Below are 25,203 nucleotides of genomic sequence, written 5' to 3'. Positions count from 1 at the left end.
GAACTGCAACTCATGCAAGACATTTCAATCTGGTTTTTGTGTTAGGGTATGGCTGAATAGAAATGGGTTAACTGTCAATATTTTTACTGTCAACTTAAATTTCTCTCAGCACACACACACCCCTCTTTTTCCGATGTTTTCTTGATTATCATTAGTTATTCCGCACCAACATAGGCTTTTCACAAAGTCTTCTGTCTTAGGTGAGTACTGATATTTAATTTCACTCTTGCACAACTAAAAAACCCTATATATTTCAACTCAGAATGATCTCATTTAGCTTTAGGGCTACTTAACATATGCCTATATTGTTTTACTTAATGTTCGGGTAAGAACTCAAACAAAAAAGTTTAATTACTTCACTTTGAAAAATTATGTCAAAAGGGACATAGCTGATAACTTCAACTGACAAAATTTCAAGAGGCTGTGAAAATTCATTTTTCTTTAATTGCATGATTTGCTAATTATTTTTGTCAGTCTCTCTTCAATCCCCTTTGAAGCCAGATCTCACGGTAAGAGGAAGTTACATTTTCACCACAGTTTAAGAAGATCAACATGTTGAAAAATGCTGGAGTTTGTTGTTGTTTGGGGGTCTGCTTAATCTGAAAAGGCTTACAGTTTTAAAATCGAATGATCTTCAATTAATTTCTAAGAGCCCAACATTAATTTCTAGCAGTTGGCACAGCCAATAGCTCACTTTCAATCCTCTGAATCTTTTTACTACTTCTAAGTTCTCCCAAACACATCTTGCACATGACTAGTACCTGATTTCTTCTTAAATAATTAGTACATACACTCTGAGGTTAGTAAAACTACAGTAATCCCCTCAAATTTACACTTCGCAGGTCCAAACCACATACAAAAATATTTCAGAACAAACTATATAAAATACAACCTATACAACAAAATTCACTGCTTTTAAGTTCTTAAAGACCATTTTTGAGAACGGTTTCTCTCTCTTTAGCCACTTTAGCATTCAAGTATGTCTGTCACTTATCTGACCTGTTGTCTCTTTCATACACACAACAATTAATCCAAACTCAGACTCACACCCCACCCCATTCCCAACTTCCTAACTTTCATAAAATACTTAGTGCCAGGTATTGTCAAATCAAAATGTATAAAGAACTGTTTGACTCAGATCTGAGCTTAAACAACAACTAGGATGACAGAAGAAAGAGACTGGTGTTCCATTTGTTTCAGACAGTATACCATTCTGATTACAAAGAAGAAGAGTCATTAGTACATTATCAAGTAAGTAAATTAAATTCTCCCTGCTCCATTATCTTAAAAGTGAATTCTCAAAATAGTCTATCTTACAGCTGTTCAAACCTTTCCAGAAGGTAAGGCATCATGGCAGATTTCAAACATGTTGTCATTTTGAATTTTTGCTTTATCAGACCTGATAACAACCTAAATTTTGAGACTGTCAATGGGTTTACATAAGTTTGCATATTGCGATTGAGTAAACAACCTACAAGCTAAATCATAACTTTGGTAATTTCTCTTGAAACAGATTTTTATAAGTTCCTATTCTTTGATGCACATGATAAACAGAGTTCAACTGTTACATAAATACAAGAGTTTTGAATGAATTGATGAAATTATTACAATGGAAAAACATTGTTAAATTTCTTACAGCAGAGATTTTATGGACAGTCCTGAAAATAAAAATGAAACATTCCCAACAAACAGTGGGAACAGAACATTGGAAACTAGTCTGCAGCAACCAGCCGCATTCATAAAATAGATCTTACTGCCAGTGAGCTGTTCAATTAAAAAATTTTTACAAAATTATTATGAGTAAAGGCTTTTTCAGAATTACAAAATTGGTATCAACCATGAGATTTTAAGTCCAAATAAAGAGTTGCCAATCTTACAGGCACTAGAATTAGCCAGTAAGACAATCTCAGAGGGGTAATCTGAATTGAACTGATGAATTAAAAGCTCTGAATTGAAAAGTAACAAAGATTAAAAAAAGTGTACTCAACTCTGAAGGACCAAAACAGAGGACGCATAAAAGAAAGCTTTTTGGGAGAAAAATCTCTTACAACTTCATAAATAAAGCCGCTGCTCCACCTCCCAAACACCCTTATCTTCAGCATGGCATTCTCTTATATGTTTTAATTTTCCTGCTACTGTGTCCACAAATGAGCTATGAGCAGTAATTCTTTATGTAGAGTCTTTCCCCAAATCTTGCTAACTTACATCTGATTTTTGAAATTTTTCTTTTTTAGTTTTCAGTACGCTCATGCAAACATTATACTAAGAACTGTTAGAATGGCAAGCTGGTGTGCAACTGCATGTAGAAGTTTGGGGAAACATCTTTTTGGGGAATTTTCAGAGAAGCAGCAAATACCTGATATCAAGAATAACAACCACTATCAACAGTGGTCAATTTTAAAATTTAGCCATGACCATTGCTTAGAAGAACCAGCCACAGCAACAGATTTGTTCTCATCTAAGTGGGAACAGGTAAGTCCTTCGCTACGGTAGACAAAATTTTTCTACTACAACATACCTATAGCTCACCATAGATTCCATAAAGCCATCATTCTGTAGGGTTATAAGAACCTTACAGCACAGATTCTTACGTTGGTACACACACATACTTTCAAACATTTGACCTATGAGTTTGAATTCATATTATTGTACATGCTGAGCATTGGTATCTATAATACTTTCTAGAAAGAAACCGTAGAATAAACTCAAGATTATAATGAACAAATCCAGAGGCCTTTGCATGAAGCAAATATTGTGGATGTCAAATGATCACAGTAATAAAGGTTGTATGTTATGGGAATTTTCCAAAATGAAATTATCTTCCCAAAACTGGATCAAGATCCACAAACATGTCATAACCATATGTTATTGCACACCTGCAGCATAATAGATATTTCATATTTAACGTACCTATATAAAAGCACTACTTTCCTCTTTGAAACCATTAGAATAAGGATAAATAAACAGCAAATACTCCCTTTATATTTCTCTGTGAAGTTCACAATATTGCTTCTCAAAGCAAATCAACATGAAATACATATTTCCAGCGTAACCGCATCCTTTATTTGCTTTATTCTCTTAACATTTCAACTCTTTTCATTTTGCATTATCGTTTCTCTGTACCTTTCCCACTTCGTATTAAGTAGCTCTCTTAATATATCAGTATCCTTAGGAAAGAAAAAACAAAACTGAATCTTATCATACACCTCTCCCGATGCCTGTGGCTATGTGAGCACCTGTACTCTAAAGGCCACCTCCTGTGCTCCTCCTGCTCAGTGACTAATGCTGCCGGAGTTACTGGCTGCTTTGTTGTTAGCATAAAGAAGTCTCATTGAAGATACCACAGCCAAAACTAAGGAGAGGCAAAGAGACCGAAACACTAAAATAGAATCTGGAATTAACTGAAATATATATTATTCATTGGAAGATGCATGTTAGGTATTTCAGAAATTTGCCTTTTAACAACATAAAACAATGATCAGATATGACTGGAAATTATTTTATCATTTGCAGATTAGAAGGAATTCTTTTACTAAAATTAAATGTGATGAAATAAAACATCGTTTGAAAAACGGGAATTCAGTAAACTTGCAAAAAGCAATATTTTTTGAAGTGCCTTGATGCTGGAGAAGGAACAATTTTAAGGCCCAACTCCTTTGTATATACAGTTAAAGAAAAAACACAGTGCATGTATGAAATACAAGCTCTAAGGATCTAATAGCTTTGAAAAGTATGGGACCAGTCTCTTGCTATGGTACTGCCTGTAGCAATTTTTTCTCCACCACAGTGCTTCACCGTGGATGAATAGTGATAAAGAATTCTGGTCTAGCCACTGCTGCTTTCTTGTTAATATTAAAAGACACACTCTCTAAGATCTACTTCCATAGATTTCAATTAGTAGAACTTCCTTGTTTTTATTGTTTTCACCTTGCTATTGGTCTTCTCTATTCTCCTTCCTTTACACATATCTACAACTTCCCCTTACTACACTTGAAAACAGCATTTGAGAATATGTGGTTGATCCTAGAGGAAGCTTTGCTCAGTCACAGGCACCACTCCTCATCTTCTGACATCTTTTTGGCAAAGGGGCATGAGTAACCTACACAATTTACTCTCTTCATGCTGTAATTATTTATCTTGGTGCTTTATTCTGGCAGCAAATTCACTGCAAGATCTTTACTTCTGCAGAAACGGAGACACAGAAGACTGCACACAACTACATACATCCGCTCAGGGCAGACTCTCACTGGAATGCAGTATTGGAATGCATATTCTATAGGGGGAGCTGTTATGCTAGGGCTTTGTACAATTTGAAAATATTTCTCTTCTAATCAGTGATGCGTTGGAGCTTCTCGCAAATTTTAATATTAGATACCTGATATCACACCCCATGAGGGACACTGTCTAAGATAAAACTTCATCAAAACATGTTACAAGTGCAGCAACCTGCAAGTCACTTCCATAATGCTGTTTTTATTCCTCTGTCTATTGCACTCTGTGTGATGTATTCAAGAATTTCACAAAACCTCACGTGAGCTGGAGCTCAGGCAGGGAGTGGAATAAACATACAGAAAGTAAAAGAGAGGGCAGCAATTCAAAATAACAATCTGAGATAGGAAGTAATAAATAATGAATAGAAGTATTTTGTTTTGCATAGATCAGAAACAACCATCTGATGCTGTGTTTCACACAATTAAAACAGAATTATGTTTCCAGTAAAGCAGATTCCTTACCATACAAAGATATGCAGATGAGCAGTATGTCCATTTGGGTGAACAGATGATCTTGTAACAAATTTTAACACGTATTTGTGGTCTACAGTAACATACGTACACACACACGCATATATATATAAAATGTCTTAGAAGGATTCAATAACAAGACTACACTTACGAGAAGTATCTACATAAAAGACTGAGTTTATTGTCTTAGAAAGGCTTACAGAGGTGCCTTATATTGATGCATATTAGCACCAATTAGCAAGCCACCAAAGCTAACACCAATAATCAATCAACAACAGAAATCAACAAGGGAACAATAAAAAATTGTAACAGATGCCTTTAAAATGGTAAATGACTTTTTAACAGAAGAAATGTAACTTTGTTCAGCATGTTTTATTTTATAACTTAATCCTAGCAACATACAATGACTCAGTTCCCTTGTAGAACCCAGCCAGTCCACCTAACGAAGAGGTAACTGATTGACAATGTATCAGCACACTGCCTTAGCAGAGCAAGATACTTATGACACATCTGACACTTAGCTGAATTGATTTTTTTCAATATTGCTTTATTTGTTGTATACTCAGTTACACAGTTATGACTAACAGATTTTTAGGTTTGTATGTTAAGATTTAAAATTTGATGCTTTCAGCACAATCCTGGATGTTCCAGAGATTACAACATTATTTTTTAAGTTCCACTACTACTTTAAAACCTCAATGCAATGGACTCTGAGACACTCAAAATAACCTGGATAAACCCAGTACAACCAGTCAGGATGATGAATTAGATAGCAAAATTCCTTTTCGTTGTTACTGTGAAAGCCCTAAGTTTTTATATTCTTCTTAAAAGAATATGAAGCTTTCCATGTGGAGTAGTTACATTAATCTGAGAAGAAACTATAGAAAACAATATACATTAGGATCATAATAGCTGTACTGTGAAGTAGTAGGATATGAGCACGTGCTCACTGTATTTTTTTTCCCATGATAAAACAGTCTGTTTAAAGTCAGTACAAACCTTATTTTAAAAACCATCGTGAGAAAGAACAGTTTGCATGCTTTGTGAAATTTAGCTCATACATTGTAAAATACATAATTAGCCACAAGTTTAAATAATGATCTAAATGTTTTAAAGGACTTTGATCCAAAACATTGCCCTCTTTTCCTCTTTGCTGTTAATCAGTTCACTAATTATAGTTTTACTAACCTCTGATATACTACTGTCAGGTCTGATTGATGCCAAAAGCTCCCTTAATCAGATCTGACAACTTTCAGCAAATGCCTGTCTCTTGAGACACTGCATTCAGCCTGCTTGTTTTCAAATCTTCCCAGTGTTATTTTGCACTTGCTTCTCCCCCAGCTCCTTTTTCATATCTAACAGAGATACAATAGAATAACATAAAAACATGACTATAGAATATATTTGTGCATGATTTTATATATCATTATAGAAATATCTGGGCTAAAATAGTTTGTTTAAGAATTTACAAGGAAAAAGTAAGTACAAAAACATTTTTTGGAAATACATTGAAGTTTCTGAGAAATGCAATACTGTTGCTTGGTTCGTGGGTTTTTTGCTTGTTAGCTGTGGGTTGTTTGGTTTTTACCCCATTTTCTTTTGTTCTTTCACAGCTGCACAGAAAACTGTTTCAAAGTCAAGGAAACTTTAGGCTTCAGTTGCATGACTTCAGGAGACAAAGATAAAAGACTATCTCAGCTCCCAGTTTTCCCAACTTATTTATACTGGCACACTTTAAGACTCATCACAATGGTCCTGCATATCTCATTAACTGTAAATATAAGTAGTTCAGAATAACTCTTGTTGACATAATGCTAATCTCTTATTTATTTATTTATATTTTAAGATTAGCTATTTTTTCCCTTCTGTTCTGCTCCTGTCAAGAATTACCCCAACATTAAGTGCAAAAAGACCAAAGTGCAACTGTGACATTTTGTTCCAAACATCCTTTTTCACATGCCTTTACTCAAGTTTTATTTTCTATCACAGATTTGTATGCAAGATGAAGCAAGTTATGTTTTTATCTCAAATTAGTTTTTTCAAGAATCAATGCAAACCACTGATATGGAGGTGTGCTAAGTGTAAGATGAAGGAAAGTTTCTTGATTCAGCTGAGATGCTGATATTTAACAGATATTGCATTAGAAGTGAATTTTGTGACACCTGTTCACAAAATGACATCTCAAACACCAATTCATTTGTTTGCATGCAAATGTGATTTCATTAAAATTTCTTTCAAGTCTACACTCCAGAGAAAATTACGTATACTAACATTAATGATAACTAGTGCTGAATTAATGATAACTAGTGCTGAAGGTGATTGCAACAGACCTACAGTATGATTGTCAGATTTATATTCTCCAGTTACATTACCTAAAAACTAGCATACACTTTGGATTTCAGTAGGACTCTTTAAGCACCAATAGGAAATACTATTGCAGGTGTTCATGAGTAATCGTAATGACAGACTAAAGACTATACCCACTAAACTTCAAATTGATATTATGCTGTACAGAGCTGTAAACACATTGGAGGAGGGAGTAAGAACTTTAAAATGTCTTAAGTTAAACAACAGATGCATTAATGCATGAGTCAGTAATACAATTTCAAGATTCTACACTGAGGATAAGATTTATCTCGTCTATCTTACCTGTTAATTTACAAAATCACTCTCAAAACTAGCTATCTAGGCTCCTTCCAGCTAGTTCATTTCATCCCAGTATGAATCAGCCTTAGAAGTTTAACTTTCACATGGCTAAAGCCAAAACAGATTAATCTGACTGTTAGGAATAATTATTGCAACAAATGCAGGATGTAAGACAACTGGCAAGACAGTAGCGGGACAGGGAAAAGAGAAAGAGCAGGTCAGTCTGCACATGAACCAAAAATGCTCTGCTATTGCAAAAATTCAAACCTTCGAAGAAAAATGCTGTTATTTGGGCATGCTAAATAAACCTTCCACTCTGCTCAGCAGCACTACGATCCTGGGGCAATATATTATGTTCTGGGCAACTTATTTCAAGAAGTGCAAACCAACTGAGAGTCCAGAAGTGAAAAATGAGAATGACTAAACATAAATGAAGCATGATATTTACAAAAGGTTTAAATGAACTGATGCTTACACTAAATAAATATGACTGAACAGAGATAACACAACTGGAAGAGTCTTCAAAAAGCAAGTAGCAGTGGCTGGGGAAGACAGACATTTAGATAAGTGGTAATAAAATTTGATTAGGATTTCGGTTGAAAATAGATTTCTATTTAAAAAAAAATCTAACAGCGAAGACAGGTAAACGCTGAAGGAGATTTCATGGGAAGTTTAGGAAAGCTCCATGATTAGGGAGTTGTAAAATGAAATTAGAGCAATAATTATCAATAGTGGAATACATTTATTACATCTGTTTTCTCAGAAGAACAATTCTCATACTATTTTGTACAGTTTTAAGATCAGCTTACAAGGTAAACATCTGCAAAACTTCAATTAAAAAACACTTTTAAAATTTCAATTATAAATAAATATATATAACATATATATATGTTATATACATATATAACATATAGTATAATTAAATATTCTACTCTACATTAATAAATTAATATGCTAATATATACACTGCTAGTACTGCATGTTATATACCATTAGACACATTATGATAACAAAATGTTTTTTGTTATTATATTAAGAATACTTCATACTAATATTATACATACTTTAATTCTATTATAAATTAGAGTATCTTTCAATATTGGTATTACACAAAAAGTGATTCTTCAGTGTCAGAGGTGCTTTAAAAAAAATTTGTGATGTAGTTTAGAAAAAGTTGTACTCTAAATGCAGTCAAATTTAGCATGATAATCTGCAATATCTTTAAGTATTAATTTGAAGTATAATGTGTGTTTTTGTTCCACAAATAGTCACAATAAATGCTAAAGAACTTAAGATATCCTGTAATTTGCAACATGACAACTTAGAGGACATAAACTCTAAATTGCCCTGATAATATTTTGTAAATTACTTGCATTTGCAACTGACCAGAAGCAGTTAAATTTGAAGAAGATCCAAAAGTGGCAAAAATTCCCTGAGCAACCTGTCCTTAGCTCTGTTCAAATAAGCTATCTTTTTGCAGAGGAATATTCACTCAGCAGGCACAGCTGTTATTCTGCAATTTTTACATCTAAATCAAAGATAATTGGACTTCTGAGTACATTTAAATTGTACTCTGGGAGAAGGGTCTAACTTAATGCATCATTTGCATTAACTATAAAAGACCGCTTTTTCATCCTGTAAAATTTACTGTGCTTAAAAAAGTATTTGGAAGTGCAAAACAGTTACTTGGTAATTTTAAAGACACGTGGACACCTTTTGCACAGAATCTTTTCAGCTATAAAAGACCATTAAACCAAACAGAAGTAAATCATTCTTTTAAGTTCTTCATAGGTAAAATATTAACGGAAATAGACACTCCCGAAAATTACATTCCTCCAAGTTTTACTGAAGATTACATCCTCGGTGCCAAAAAAAGCCTCAGAGACAAAACCTATAATATTTTATTTGGTGTTTTTAACAAAATCATTAATTATTCATATGCAGATGAGCAGTTAGTTCATACCATCAAGTACTTCAATTTCATATTCTCTGATATTAGTATAAAAACATCAGTTAAGGCATTCTTTATTGTTACTTATGGAGATTCATTGTACTTCAGAATTTAACATTCAAACAATGTATTTTAAGGATTTTTAGTCTTAATTTTGCATATAAAAATATGAAAAGCATACTGCTTATGCCTCTCCTCACTAGAAAATCTGAAATTTTGTTTGACAAAATGTCATCTTTAATCATTACATAGGAACATTGTAACAGGCAAAATGGTGTCTAAAATGGTTCCTTGCTCATCTTTTACTGACACATGCAGTAAATATCCAATAGGCAATTCCATCAAAATAGGCTAATCTTGATTTTCACAGAATCACAGCATGCATAAGGCTAGAAGTCACCTTTGGAGAACTACCAATCCAATCCACTGCTCAGGGTCACCTAGAAGAGTCTGCTCAAGACCACATACAGTCAGGTATTGAGCATCCCTTAGGTGATGTCTTTGAAGACTCCACAAAATTCCAGTGTCTGACCACTCTCACAGGAAAAAAAAATAACATCTCATGTTTACAGAAAATTTCCTGTATTGCAGTTTGTGCTCTTTTGCTCTCACTGGACACTGCTGAGGTCTGGCTCAGTCTTCCTTACACATGAACACACAATGTACCCACATACACTGATCACATCTATCTGCGCTTTTTCATACCCAGACTGAATGACTCCAGCTTGCTTTGCCTCTCCTCGTATGTCCAATGTTCTATCCCTTCATGGCTTTTTGCCAGACTTGTTCTAGCATGTCCATGTTCCTCTCATAATAGGGAGCCCAGCACTGGACCCAGCACCACAGATGTGTCTCACCAGGGCTGAGTAGAGGGGAATGACCACCTCCTTTGAGCTGCTGGGAATACTCTTCTGAAATGCAGCCCAGACTGAGACGGGACATTGCTGGCTCATATTCTATTTGTTGTCCACCAGAATATCTGCTATCTTTCCTGGGAAGCCACTTTCAAGCCGGTCGGCCTCTATGGACCTGGACAGGTCCACAGAATTATTCCCCCATCCCTGTATAGGACATGGTATTTAACGCTGGAACTTCATGAGATTTCTGTTGGCCCATTTCTCTAGCCTTTTAAAGTCCCTCTGAATGTGAAACCATCTGATCTGTCAGTCACTCCTCCTAGTTTTGTATCATCTGCAAACTTGCTGAGGGTGCACTCTGTCCCATGACAGAGGATTACCACGATCTTTCAAAGGTAATAAAAAAGACCTCATAATAACTTCGACCAGGTCCCTCAGGACTTGTGGGTGAATCTCATCAGATTACATTAATTTGTATTATGCTTAGTTTGTCCACACATTTCCTAACCTGACTTTATTCCACCAAGAGTTGAATTTTCCTTCTCTGAACTTTCCCATTTGCCTCAGGGGCCTGGGATTGCTGAAAGCCAGGCCTAACAAAAAAGGTCAAAGCAAAGAAAGCATCAAGTACTTCAGTCTTGTTCTTTGTCATTGAGTACCCTGTTCCATTCAGCAGAGGTTTTCCCCAGTCTTCCTTTTGCTGTACGGCCACAGAAGCCTTTCTTATTGCCCTTCACATATGCTCCTGGGCTTTCTTACCTAATCCTGTCCCTTTGTGCTCAACAGTAACTACAATCCTTCCAGGTCACTTGTTCCTGCAGCCACCTCTTACTTGCTTCCTTTTTATGTTTGGTTTTCATCCTGCAGGCCTCCTGACACTCTTGTTTGACTTCTTGATCATCAGGATGAACCACTTCTGAGTTTGGAGGCATTGAGTAGGAATAAGAAATTCAAAGGATTGCCAGAGACTTAAAGTCTGAAAGCCTTTGAGTTTTCCATCTAGATCAAAAATACTGAGGTAGCTTACTGAACTCATTAGTATCACTTGCTAAGTGATTTACAAAGGAGCGCAAAAATATTGCTGTAACATACTATTTGATCAATTTTCAACATTAGACCATTTTGCTTAATAATCCTTCATATAATACCCTTACACACAATGCAATTTCTGCACATTAAATGAAGACTAACTTCTGTGTAAAAGATTAAAACTCAGGAGTCACTCTGCATGACACAAACACATTAAGCTAACTGAACATATGACAGCTATAATACTGGATCTGTAATATTTGTATATTAGCACTCAACTGAATTAAAAGTCTTTGAAACTTTCTACGACATTACAAACTCTCCCCTCTCTCCCTCTGCCTCAATACCAAGATTATCCAATCAATGTAACGTTTATCTGTTTTGAGATATGTAGCAGTGAATATAACTTGCTAAGTATACAACTAAATAAGATGGACTGTCTGAAACACCATAAAGCAAGATCAAATAAGTGGAAGGAGCAGCAAAGAGATCTTGTGCTTACCACTGTGCCTTTGACATGAAGAAGTAACATTTGGTTTTCAATGTCACTGCCTTAAGTATTTTCTTAAATGACAAAAAACCACACTAAAAACAGCCCAAACCAAAACTGCTGTCTGTGAAGACATAAGAAAAAGGTTCAAATCTACTGAATCTTATATAAGGCGACCACTTACCACTGAGGCCTCTAGATAAAACAGCTGACTAGTCAACACATGATAGTCTACACAAAGCTATCAAAATCTTTCTAAGCTCAGAATCCACAAGACTGTGATATATATATACCCCACCCGGGTGATAAAAGGAATAGAAAACTCAAAGGCAGTCTCCCCACAGGAGCATTCATCATTGCAAAAGTGGAAAAGCAACTTAGCAGCTCCAACCATGCATCTGTGTTACACAGAAGCCTCTGTCACAATGTCACTAGCATTCACAATCTAGCTTAAAACATTAGCAATACTTTGCAACTCGTGGTTCACTTGCCACTGGATGTTCACATCACTGTAGCAATACAACTAAATATCCTTCACGTAAAGGTCAAGACAGAATTTGATTCAACCAGTCCCAATCACGCAAGAGCGAAGAATTAAGTGCTCTTTTAAAAATAATAATTTAATTACAAACCTAGTAACAGAGAAAGGAAGATGCTGAAGCCTCAAAAAAAAAGACTAAAGAACAACAGTCCCCTCTCTTAACATACATTAAGTTTGTATGTTATTCTACTTTCAGAACTTTGGCATAGTTAATATCTGTTGTATTGATGTAACAGATGCAAAAATCTAAGAGCATCCTTTTCCATACAAAAATTCAAAAAAATGTTTACTAATTTGATTTTTTCAATGTAATGTTTTTGACATTTTCCTTCATATTCTCTTCTGCAACATTCTGCCACAATGAACTGAGATGAATCACTGCTAAAAAATGAATTTTGACCTCTATAAAAACATAGACAGTAAACGTATTTTAATGTTATAAATCAGAGGCATTTTCAGTGTAATTTGATTTAAATTGTAAATGGGCAGAATATGCTCAATAAACAACTTTTATACACATTAAAAATTATTTCAACCTTTTTTTAGCAAGCACTTATTACAGAAATATTTTGAATTACATATTTGCAGTTAATTTCATAACAAGAATAAGCAGCAAAATTGATTTAAGATATTCACTGGAAAGTTAGTAAATCAGATCTTCCTAATCTTGTGTGTCTGGTATTTCCACCTGAAAAATTAAGAAGTCTACTTGATTCACTGTAGGTGACACTGTTGGTCTTAGCCATAGAACTAAAGAGCAACAGAATGCCTCTTAATGTATTTAGTTCCAGTCTGGAACAATGGTGTTTCCAAACCACCCTTTTTTTTTTTTTTTTTTTTATTTGTACACTCGTGCTTTCAAGTTCCACTGTATTGTGGTTTAATCCCAGTCAGCAAGTAGGCCCCACACAGCCACTACCTCAGTTCCTTCTGGTTCCTTCTGGTGGGGCAGGGGAGAAGAAGGGTAATCAGAAGGGTAAAAGTCAGGAAACTTGTGGGTTCAGATAAGAGAGTTTAACAAGCAAAGCAAAAGCTCCTCACACAAGGAATTCAAAGCAGAACAAGGAATTCATTCACCACTTCTCATTGGCAGCAGGTGTTCAGCCATCCCCAGGAAAGAAGGGATCCATCATGTGTAATGGTAACTTGGGAATATAAATGGTCTCTCCGAATATCCCCCCCCCTTTCTTCTTCTCAGTTTTATATACTGAGCATGACACCACAAGCTGTGGGATATCCCTGTGGTTATTTGGGGTCAGTTGTCCCAGCTGTGTCCCCAGATCCCTTGGCAGTAGGGTGGGATGTGAGGCAGAAAAGGTCTTGACGTTGTGCAAGCGCTGCTTGGACGTGAAAAATACATCCCTGTATCATTAACACAGTTTCCAGCACAAATCCAAAACACTGCCCTATGAAGAAAATTAACTCTACCCCAGACAAAACCAGCACATGTTTTAATATCAAACCTCTGCAGTGACAGCGATTTATGTAAGTGCATCAAGTACAGATATATTAAAACAATATACTCTGATAAAGCCTCAAGTAAATGAAAAAATGTGCACACTGGAGAGGAAAAGGGGAAAAAAAAAAGAGCATATATTTATAGCAAGGGCTCTTCATCCAAATTGAATATATGTATTTTTTTCATATACGTGCTGAAGTACAATGTCAAATAGTTCATCATTTATAGAGAAGAAAAGAAAGAAAAACACTTAAGACTTTGTTTTCAAAACAGTTTAGAAAAACTTGTAGTAGTTAAGTCAGGCATGAACATATTTACTTTCAATAAAAGGAAACACACCACCAAAAATGTAATTATAAAAAACCCCACCCTATATCCTTTAACTACAGAATACATAGAACAAATTTTTCTTGTTGTTCAAAATGACTGTAATTTTATCTAGCATCGTTTCAACTAGATTTTACTGCTAAACAAAAAATTAACTCCCACCTTCCCATCCAATCTAAATAGAGATTTTAGCCAAGTGAGTCACAGCAAAGAATGCCAGTCAATTACACATTTTAACATAGTATGTTGCATTTGATTATTAATCACAAAGTAGGTTACTCAAAGTCTGTACTAAAATTCCACAGATTATGCAATTAACAGCAAGCAAGTAGGCATCTTAGTAAAATAAACAACTATGTCTGCCTATTTCAAAACTAAATTACTTCAAATGAAATGTAAATGGATGCTTTAAGAGTAGTAATTCTAATTTCTGAAACATGAAAGATTGATTTTTGGTAAAATCTGTCATAAATCTAGAAATTAATTTAGGTCACAGAAAGCACCTTCAGTTCCTTATAAAAGACTACTGTTTTTTATTAAACTGCTACTGTTTGATAATGTATAAGTACTTTGGCCCCCGGCAAAATCTTAGCTGTCATGGGCACATATATTAATGGGAGAGCCGTAAATCAGAAGGGTTTCCAACAATTTCACTAGGGTACTGGAAGACTGATGCCAAAAGAAAAGGAAGGCACAGAATGATAACATCATCCTGAGAAAGCAACATCGTTGTTCCAGCAACGAAAACAATGGAAAGAATGCAGACAACATGTCAACTAAGTAACAAGCTTATTAACTGAACCCACTGGAAAAATATCCAGAAATCTCTTTTATAAGCCAAATTTCATTTGTTTCTTAATAGTTTTCACCATCAGAGAAAACCAGGAGTCCTACACATGATGTCAGAATTTACTGCCTTTATTTCTGAGGATTAAAGAGTTCAGTCAAACAACTAATGTCACAGGCCCCAAGTTACCACTCTGCTGCTTAACATCAATTCTTTTTTCACCTGCTTTACTATTTCCAGAAGTTGGTGTAAGGAAGAAAACTATGGGAAAACAAATACGCTACATAAAAATGGTACCCATGGAAAAATTCCTTCCTGATTTTTAAAAGATCAGGAAATAAAAGTACAGTGCTAAAAAACTGAAAACTTGTTCCTGAGGTGAGCTAGATGGGCATACCAGCATTATAGAAGTGTGCCCACCCACGAAAGAAGAGAGTTTCAAGTATAAGTAGTTTATCCACTTCCAGATTCTAGTCAGTGCAGGTTCACCTAATCTAGATTACGTCTTCATTTCCCTTTTGTTATTCCCTATTTTGGATCTCTGAAGAGAGTAACCTTAGAAAAATTACTAGCTTTTCTTCCTTCTGCTCATCTATCAAAATGCTTTCAGGATTTCATCTTCTCCCTCCAAAAGCTGAGGAGAATGAAGACGAGCACTACTGGTCACACACTTGAGTGCGACTATTATCAACTGGTGAAACTGGTGCACTGCTTACTGCTGAAAAGACTGACAAGATCATAACATTATAAAGACCTCAGTATTTCAAATCTTGCATATGTACAAAGACACATCCCTTCTGATTTTAACAATCTTGCTTTGAGAACTAAACAATGATTAAGAAATACACTTAGCATTTACAGAAAAAAAATACGTAACAGTCTGTGGTGTGCCATCAAGGCTCATTGCCCCAAAGAGATCCTGGAGAGTGGATTTTTTAAACATAGTTTGCCCAGAAGATAGCACGAACAGTGAAGCAGGGAGCAAAATGTTATTTTTCAGGCTGTGAGAACTTCTGAAACAAAGCAAATCCATACGGAAACAACACTGTGAAGTGGAGATCACTTTGGCATACAGAAATCCTACTGTATAAAAAGATTTTGATCTTTCTTGACTCAGACATACACTTTAGCAAGCATTTCTGTTCTAAACATTTTAGAATATTTCTCTCTTTTGAAAGGTAAGGTTTTAACCTCATTTAAAGGAAGAAAGGCTCATTTTAAATAGCACATAACTTTGAAAATTCAGAAGAAAGGAAGTTTTCTTTCAGCAAGTTTGTACCACCGAGGAATATTCAGGAAGTTCTCTCAGAAGAAGAGGCATGTCCCTTCTGCTTTCTTTTTTTTTTTTTTGTTTTTGTATTAGATTTTAATGTCTTACTGTCCTAGTTCAAATGCTGATCAAAAGAGGATATTCTGCTCCTGAAACCATGCACGTGCACGGAATTCAGCACTATGCTACATTCTAAGCATACTGGAAGAGGGAATATTAACCAGGTTAAAGTCTGTTTTTGAAATTAACAACTTGAAGAGAGTTTTCCTGTATCTGTGAGCTTTATAATCTCTGGATCACTTCTGAAGGCCACTTCATGAAAGTTTAACTCCTCATACCAAGAGAGATTTGTAGATTTTATTGCATCTAACAGATCTGAAGTTTCAAGAGCAAAGAACCACTTTGTTCCTGGAAGGAAACAGACTGGCATCTAAAGTCAGCAGTGATGCAGGTGTTTGCAACAACTGCAAGTAAAAAACTAATAGCATGTAATAGGATATAAGGCCACTTACATAAGACTAATATCAGAGTAAGTGCTTACAGGGATGAACAAAATATACTGGATAAGAAAAAAGAGATTAGACAGTGATGAAGCACCAAGAGATAGGAAAATAAAACAGTACTATCTTGCTTTGAAAGCACTTTAGATTCTGTATTATATGCAATTTTTCAGTGTAAGTTATTAATATAATTTTCACAAAATGCTATAGTAATATGAATGGAATAACAATCAACAATGCCAATCTTAAAAAAAAAGTGTTCTACAGTTGATTTCTGTTAAATGCAGTACAATAAAATAGCCTGTGAATTATTACTATGGGAGAAGAGCTGTCGACATTCTAAATTAAAAACATTCATAATTCTTGGTCACGCATTGAAAAATTTTTTGTATGGTGTGATATACATGGCAAGACGACATATTTACTACTGTAAAGGGTCACTATCTCATGTACTTACTATATGCATAAGGAAATCCACTATATATGAATATTCAGCCTCTTACAGTGGGCTTTGTATATGCATGAAATGAGAAGCACATACATAGCAGAATATCATCAAATATAATGGTTTAAAAAATAATAAAATATATATACTTCTGTTTTCATAGGAAAAGTAGCAGGAATCAACTTCACTATTTGCTTTTCCTTAAGAAGCGTCTCTATTAAAGTGCAGGAAATGAGAAACTGTGTATGAGAAAAATAAAGCTGTAGATGAAACAGCAGGCACCTCAACTTTATAGCCCTCTTTTGCTTCAAATAGTTTCGGACTTGATTAGTTTTATATTGCAGATAAGAACTTGAGAAAAAAGCATTATTCCATTTTATTAGTATCAGATTTCAATAGGGAATAAAGCCTTCATGACTTAATATCAGAGTCTATCAGCTGACAGAATCTATCAGAGTGATCATCCATATTACTCAGAAGTCCTGATGCCATTTGTCGTTCTCAGAACTACTTGCCCTATTCAGCTCTGATGCTTTTGTGGTCTCTGCTTCACTTCTCACTTCTGCCTTGCCCTCACAAGTACAATTAATCAGCTAATCTTTGAGATGTCAAAATACATTCGGTCCTTCAGGCTATTTCCTCTTGTCAAGAAAAGCTTTCTGTTCAGTAATCAGATAAATGTATTTGCCAATGCAAATGCAGCTTACACAAATTCTCTTTTCATTTACAACACTACTGTTTTCGAAAACACCATCAGTATTGTTGTATTACTCATGCTCTTCAATAAGAATTGCCCTTTTGTTCTAAACTACTTTTACTTCCAGTATAAAGAGCTAGCTAAAGCTAAATAGAAAAATAACGAGCTAATAAAATTTGCAATAAACTAACAAAATTCTCTTGGACTTCAAATACAAAAAGTAAAATGTTGATGAAAGCAGTAACTTTATTTGAAAAAAATCCAAAATTGAAACTAACTGGTAGGTCAGTTTTGTAGGTTGACCTTAGTGGCTGGCAGATGCCTGGCCAACCACTCTCTTTCTTCCCTCCCTTACCTGGACAGGGGGAGAAAATAAGATGGAAAAGTTCATGTGCCAAGACAAAGGCTGGTCATTTACCCATTACTGTCACAGGCAAAACAGACTTGACTCAGGGAAAATTAACTTGAGTTATTGCAAATTAAAAACAGATTGCAATAGTTAGGAAAAAAAGACAAAACCTAAAAACCCTTCTTGCTAGTCCCCCTTCTTCCCAGGCTAAACTTCACTGCTTTGTTCCCAAGTCCTCTATGTCTCAGGTTTGGTGGTTGTAGTCAGTCCACAACTCTTAGTCTCGGCCATTTCTTACTCACACTTTTTCCCCACTCCTGTGTGGGGTCCTTATCACAGGACAGACCTTCACAAACTGCTCCAACATGGGTCCTTTCCGTGGGCACAGTTCCTGCCAGGAGCCTAGTCCTGCACGAGCTCTCCACGGGCCATATTTTCCTTTAGGGCACTATCCACCTGCTGCAGTGTGTTGTCCTCACAGGGCTACAGTGTGGACATCAGCTCCACCATGGTCTCTTCAATGGTCTGTGAGGGAATCTCTGTTCCAGTGCCTGGAGCACCTCCTCCCCTCCTTCTGCTCTGACATGGGTGCCTGAAAATCATTCACGTTTTTAAGTTGCTCAACATGTTTGGCACTTGGAAAATGAAAGTGGTATCACTACTCAAACCTAAACCTTCGAAGGATGGTTTCCTCGCAAAATGTTAAGATAGTTTTTATATAAACTGTGAGCAATGTTACGAATCAACTCTGAAAGCAATGTGATTTTAGTTTAACAGGTTAATGGGCAGAGAACAAATACGACAGCCAGTTGCCCTTTTTATAAATGACAATGCAAGTCAGGTTGAGCTGGACTTGACAGCAAACAAATTTAAGCTTTGAATTTGATTTATTTGAACATCTTGGAATTTTTTAGAGTTCATAAAGAAGGCGGGGGGGTTCTGCTGTTTTCTTTATTTTATTTTTTTAATGGGTGAATGCTACTGTAGGCTTCCCACTTCCTACCTTCGTTAATGTTAGGTTGAAAGCAGATTAAGGTCAGACACAGCATTTGCTTCCAATACTCCCTTCTTTAATCAGATATGCAATTGATCTTTATCAAATCCATGACAGAAAAAAGACAGAGCTATGTGGAGGCCTGCAGAAACATAAAAGGTTTAGAAATGTCTGTTTCTGTGAAGTCTGTCAGGCCCATGTTGACAAGCACAGCCTTCCAGTTCAGTAAATGTATGCAACTATTGCTGTGGGCCTTGAAGTACTTGAGTACTATGTAAACATTACAGAAAATCCAATACTATATTTTAAATTAATATCCTTTTTCTGTAAAATTAATTTTTTGATCGAGAAGAACAATAACAAAAATAGAAATGCTTTCCTTTAAAAAAAATCTATATTCCTAGAGAGTTAAAAAAAAAGTATTCCCTAGTTCAGAAGCGGCAGAATCAGGACTATTCACACAATAATAGTTTGATTCATTTTCTCATTTAAAAGCCAATAAATTTTCTTTTCCTGCTCCCTGAATCCCTTTAACTCCAAGAATATGAGAATGAAGGAACAGAGATTTATAGAGGTTTATAGGTTGAGAAAATTAGCCTGCTTTCAAAATTTGATCAGATTTGTTTCCAACTACTACATAATTTTAGCAACACAGAAAGCATTTGTAATCTGGCCTTTACACTGTTACATATCTGTAGCAAGTAAGGCTCATGACAGTCTGACAGTCTTCAAGACAAAGGAAGAGATCTAAGACCAGTAAAAGAAGTTTGTCCTGTAACTGCAGGTCTGAGGCACAAAATATAGCAAAAACATTATAGAAAATTTATTTCAACTTTAAAATGTTAGTCTCACTTGCATGTACTTAATTTGAATTAGAATGAAGGCTGTTGACAAAACTGCTGAAGTACTATTTTAAGGGTGAGAAATATTCACATTAACTGAAGATGCAATAGAACAGTAAAATAACTTTCCTTAAAAAGAAAATAAAATATATTTAACAGGATAATGTTTTAAAACTATTTTTAAAGTTTATACAGGTGGAAAAAATTTTGATAAGTTTTTACTATGATATGCCAAGAATCTTAATTTTGTTTCACATTATGTATGTATAAAAAATTAGGAAGAAATTATCTTCTACATGTTTTTTGATGCCCATTCACTTTTTGTTAAGGCCAGAAGGCATTTCTGCACTCTCCAGAGTTAACTTGTTTTGCACAAGTTAAGGCATCATGCCACTCACCAGTTTACAATATACTCTGCTCAGTGCAGGGCACTGCTTTCACACGTGGTGATTACAATATAAATCCACACTGCTCCAATCCCAGTGTTATTCTCCAAACTTTCAAAAGATAACTATAACTACTACATGTGTTGCAAACACAAGGCCAAAGATAACTGAAAGCCCAGAAGCTGATTTGGAAATTTTGTTATATCATTTTTTAGACTGTGTAAAGCAAAGACTGAGTAATGCTATATATGCACAACCAAGAAAGCCCATGAAGACAACCACTCAGCTCATATTAACTTGAATGCTACTCAGCAAAATACGTTATTTCTTATGAATACTTTTCATTTAAATATTACCATACTAAAAACAACTTACCAAACGATGGATTATCACTAAAGCATGCTTAATATAATTTTGGTTTAAGGGATGTCTAAGTCTAAGGCAATAGTATGTCAGTATGTGAACAGGCTTAGATCATAGTAGGTCAGTATACAAGCATACTTAGACTAGAGTTTATAGGAAAAATACCAACCGTAGGGAAATAAACTTCCTTGGATTGTTTTTTAACAAGAAAAAGAAAGTGAAACGTTAATCTATCTTCATTTAGACTATGAAAACAATGTTTTAATAATGTAAGATAAAGTCTCTATAAGAACAAGTACAATAGATAGGGTTATTTATTTTTGTAATAAGTTTATTTTCTTCTGTTCCCAAGCACAGTGAAGCACTTATTTCTGCACAAATTATTCAGTAATAGACCCTGGATCTACTCTGACTGGAAGACTAAAGTGACCTCTTAAAACACTTACACGTACACCTTTTCACAAAAACTGAGCACAAGAAAGATGTGGACCTGTTAGAGAAAGTCTAGAGGAGGGCCACAAAGATGACCAGAGGGCTGGAGAACTTCTTCTGTGAAGACAGGCTGAGAGGGCTGGATGAGAGAAGGCTTTGGGGAGACCTAACTGTGGGGCTTTCCAATATCTTAAGGGGGCTTATATAAAGAAGGGAGAGGGACTGTTTATATGGGCAGATAATATCACAACAAGAGGCAGTAGTTTTAAACTGAAAGAGGGAAGGTTTAGATTAGATGCCCCACCCCTGGAAGTGTTCAAAGACAGGTTGCATGGGGCCCTGAGCAACCTCATCTAGTTGGTGGCATCCCTGCCCATGGCAGGGGCATTGACTGGAACTTAATGATCTATAAAGACCCTTCCAACCCAAACCATTCTATGTTTCCATGATTCTATGAAGGGAAATTGTCTTAGATGTTTAACACACATTCCACATGTTAAACTTAAATATGTAGTAACTGTGGCTTTCACTGTACAAGATGTAGGGAGCAGGTTAGAAGACTGACTGAAGAGTTAATAAAAATTATTTTCATTTTTCTTTTTAAGGCAATTTTACTATTGGTAAAAGATATAGAAATAACTTTTTTAAAAAAGTTTGGCTTCTAAAGTGCATGTTGGAATCATAGTAATGCTAATGAATATTACATAATTACATGGAAGTAAAATCATCTCGTGTAATACTATAAAAGTATGGAACAGCAAGAAACATGAATGCCTTCTGGATGAGTAAAAATGACAGCACGGAAAACACAGAGACAGTTATTGCTGAAAAACTGTGCTACAGACCTTTTTAATTGGAGTATCTTTCAAAAACATTTAGTTAAATCCCTTGTTACTTTTTTTGGTTAACATTTAAAGGTATTTGTAGAAAAAATAATAAAGATAGATCCCACTATACCTTAAGAGTGGATTCCTGAGAAGGGAGATAGTTAGCAATTTGTCAGATAAAGCAACTTTTCCTCATCAGAATAAGCGTAACAGATACATGTAATAACTTACAAAATACACATATTTAAATACACACAGGCAAATGATGAAGCAAGCAGAATGGAAAGGAAGGAGAAAATTTTGAGGATTGTCACTGAAGTGCTACTTCTAATACCTGACAATCACCTTATTTTTACATCTTTCATTGCGACTGATGTGATTCACCTCGGGACAAAAATAAAGATGGTGAAAATGCAAATGCTCAGAAAAGAGACAGAAAACAACTGTCATGGAAGAAATGTATCAGGCTTTCAGTTGTCTAGAAGAATCAGATGAGATCTTCTGAAACAATGATTCAACCTGAAATATCTCATCTTCAGTTGATCCTACTCCGTGCCTTTTATCCCCCATACGACATATTATATGCACCATCCCTGTGCATATAAATTGTAGGCATGCATCCACCTGCTGTAACATTAATTCTTTCAGGAAAAAATTGCTTTTCTGTTAAACCAAGGTACTTCATTACTTACATTACGAAAGGCTAGAAAACAGAACAACAACTAGCAAAGCAACTCTGAAACTATAAATAAAAAAGCAACACCTATTAGAGTATTCTTGCCTGAGAAATGTACACATTAGAGAGGCTGACAAGTAAAATTAAGTTTTGATGCAAGAACCAGTTTAATATAGGGTAAAGAGCAATAAAAGAAACCTGTTTGGATGAAGTGGTTTTAAGTGCCTAGTTGATCAAAGAAAGTTCATGAGTTTTCATAAAAAACCATATATGCAAAGAGCAATAAGCAAGATCCAGCGCAAGTAAGTGCCCTTTCCTCAGTTTATAAGGTGGCTATGTATTTTCTGTGCATTTTGATATGCAGCAAAAAACACTGCACACTGCTGGGCTCCAGAATCTGCAAGAACAGCAGCAGCAATAACACTGGTAACTCTTGGATTGGCATTATCTCTCATCTTCACCTCCTACAATTCTGACTAATCATAAGACTGACTAGCTACAACAAACAAAAGGAAACAAAAAATTACTATTTCACTGTCCCAGAATTTTTGGCCTTTATATTTTTTCTTTTCAACCTTCCTAGTATTTCGAAGAGCAAAGACACAAAACTGAACAAAAGCAAAAACTGAAATGAATCAATACTTTAATTATAGTTCCTTTGAAAACCTAGGAACTAAATTTTGGGTGACAAAAAATATAACGGTTTCCAAATATTTCCTCTTCTGGAAACCATTTTTCTTCCACCTCCACTCTTCCCAAAAGTTTAGAAACTACAAATACAGATTAGTCCTTCTATCCAAGGACATACATAGGAAACTACAGAAATCCCTTGAAGATAAGTTTCAGTTAAAAAAAAAAAAATAATTGCAAAGCAATGAGATGAATCCATGGCAGGAAAAAAATATTTTCACCCAGGTCCTCCCCCTATCATTTCTTCTTGATTTGTATATATAAATCTACTTCAGCCTCTTCCCCACAAAAAAAAAAAAAGAATTGTGCTAGTAGTGGTATTTTGAACTGAAATAAAAGAGCATGATGAAGCAGACAGTCTTCCTACACTTAAGTTACTAAGTTGCTCTAAATTAATACTGTGTATATATTAATAATTTACCATTACTAGAGTAATGGAATTTCAACTTTGTAAATTGTTTTCCACACACATTTTTTAATATTGCCTGAAATATTTTTTGGTTTTCTTTTCTAACTTTTTTCACTGGATGTAAGTGGAGTTTTAGTAATGAGGTGAGATTTTATGACTTACGTTTCAAACTAGAAGAGCAAGAGAAAATAGCACTTTTCTATTCTATATGTTGTTCATCGAATGTTGTACTTACATTCGAAGTAGGCTTTTCCACTGTCACTTCAGTTTCAGCAGTGAGTACACATGCCTTTTCTTTCTCTCTGTTATAACCCTGACCTACTTGATTGTGTGCCTTAGCTGAAAAATAATTTAAAATGGCAATCTGGTGTATGTAAATAATTTCAATTATTGAAAGTTCCTATCAAAAAGTTTTTTAGTTTGTATATCCAAATTTTAGGTAGATGATGTTGCAAAGTCACTCTGATAAAGTATCATCAATATTACTGTCACTTACTGATATGGATTTGTTATTTACTGGTTACTGCAGTATTGTGACTGTATGTGTTAACAGGTATGCATATACATCTTCTACTGGCTTCATACTGGATTACTGCAGTGGTCCTCCTAATTACTAATTACATATAGACGTCTCTTCTTGTCATGTGAAGGTCTTCTCTCCTCTTACCACAGAAAGGTAAAATACATCAAAGTTAAGACTGCCAAAATAATCTGAATCAATAACTACTATAAGTTACATTTATAAATTTTAATAGTGATAATACAACCAAGTCTTTTTTCTGTTTCTTGGACCATGCAAAAGGAGAAAGGGTACTAACACAGAATTGTATGCAAGAACAGCTATAAAAGTATCTCAGTATTTTGGAAAAATCATATTTCATTGACACAAAGAACATTTGCCCAAAATAAATGTGACAAGAAGTATGTGTGTTTTCATCTCTTTGAATCGAAAGTCACATTTTGGAATATAATCAGTGTAATTACAGATTTAGTAATAACATTTCAGGTGCTTCACCACTACTGTTACAAGGGGTTTGAAGAAAAGACTAGTGTATCTATGAAGAGGTATAAATACACACACAGAACAGTATTTTAAAATATTATGCATACCTGCGTTCGCAGAATTTCACCTTTTGACAGTTGCATATCACCAGTCAGCTCTTTCACAGTAATGCCTAGTGGTTCCAGACGCTTGCTGAAGTAATTTGTCATTTCGGCTGCCAAAGCCTTCATAGGAGCAACATACACAATCTGCACCAAAAGAACACTCACTTGATAAATGAGCAAACCCCACAACACTGTTTGTTTCATGGCAACCATTACAAATCACAATTTATTGTGAAATATGATGCCAGGCGCTTACAGTGAAAAATCTTAATAGTGATATATGAAAAGTAGTTATCTTTGTTGGATAAGTGTGCAGCTGTTTAAAGGACAATGGATTTTGTTTATACAGCCTTATCGCTTTGAAAATTGGTTCTGCATCAAAGCTAA

The 25,203-nt window shown here is 35.1% G+C and overlaps 1 protein-coding gene across 1 annotated transcript in view; it reads right to left on the bottom strand.

The window, feature by feature from the left end:
* ASCC3 (activating signal cointegrator 1 complex subunit 3) overlaps nucleotides 1-25,203 on the bottom strand; it is a 246,623-nt gene that overhangs the window by 165,053 nt on the left and 56,367 nt on the right. The window contains exon 9 of the mRNA XM_027731475.2: nucleotides 24,820-24,960. Coding sequence (XP_027587276.1) covers nucleotides 24,820-24,960 — 141 coding nt within the window. The remainder of the gene's footprint in view (nucleotides 1-24,819; nucleotides 24,961-25,203) is intronic.

Source organism: Pipra filicauda, unplaced genomic scaffold, assembly GCF_003945595.2.
Source record: "Pipra filicauda isolate LSUMZ 115617 unplaced genomic scaffold, ASM394559v2 scaffold128_size5466820_pilon, whole genome shotgun sequence".
In the NCBI taxonomy this organism is placed as follows: domain Eukaryota; kingdom Metazoa; phylum Chordata; class Aves; order Passeriformes; family Pipridae; genus Pipra; species Pipra filicauda.
Note: the sequence above shows the minus strand (reverse complement) of the source record. Positions and strands in the feature narration are given on the sequence as shown.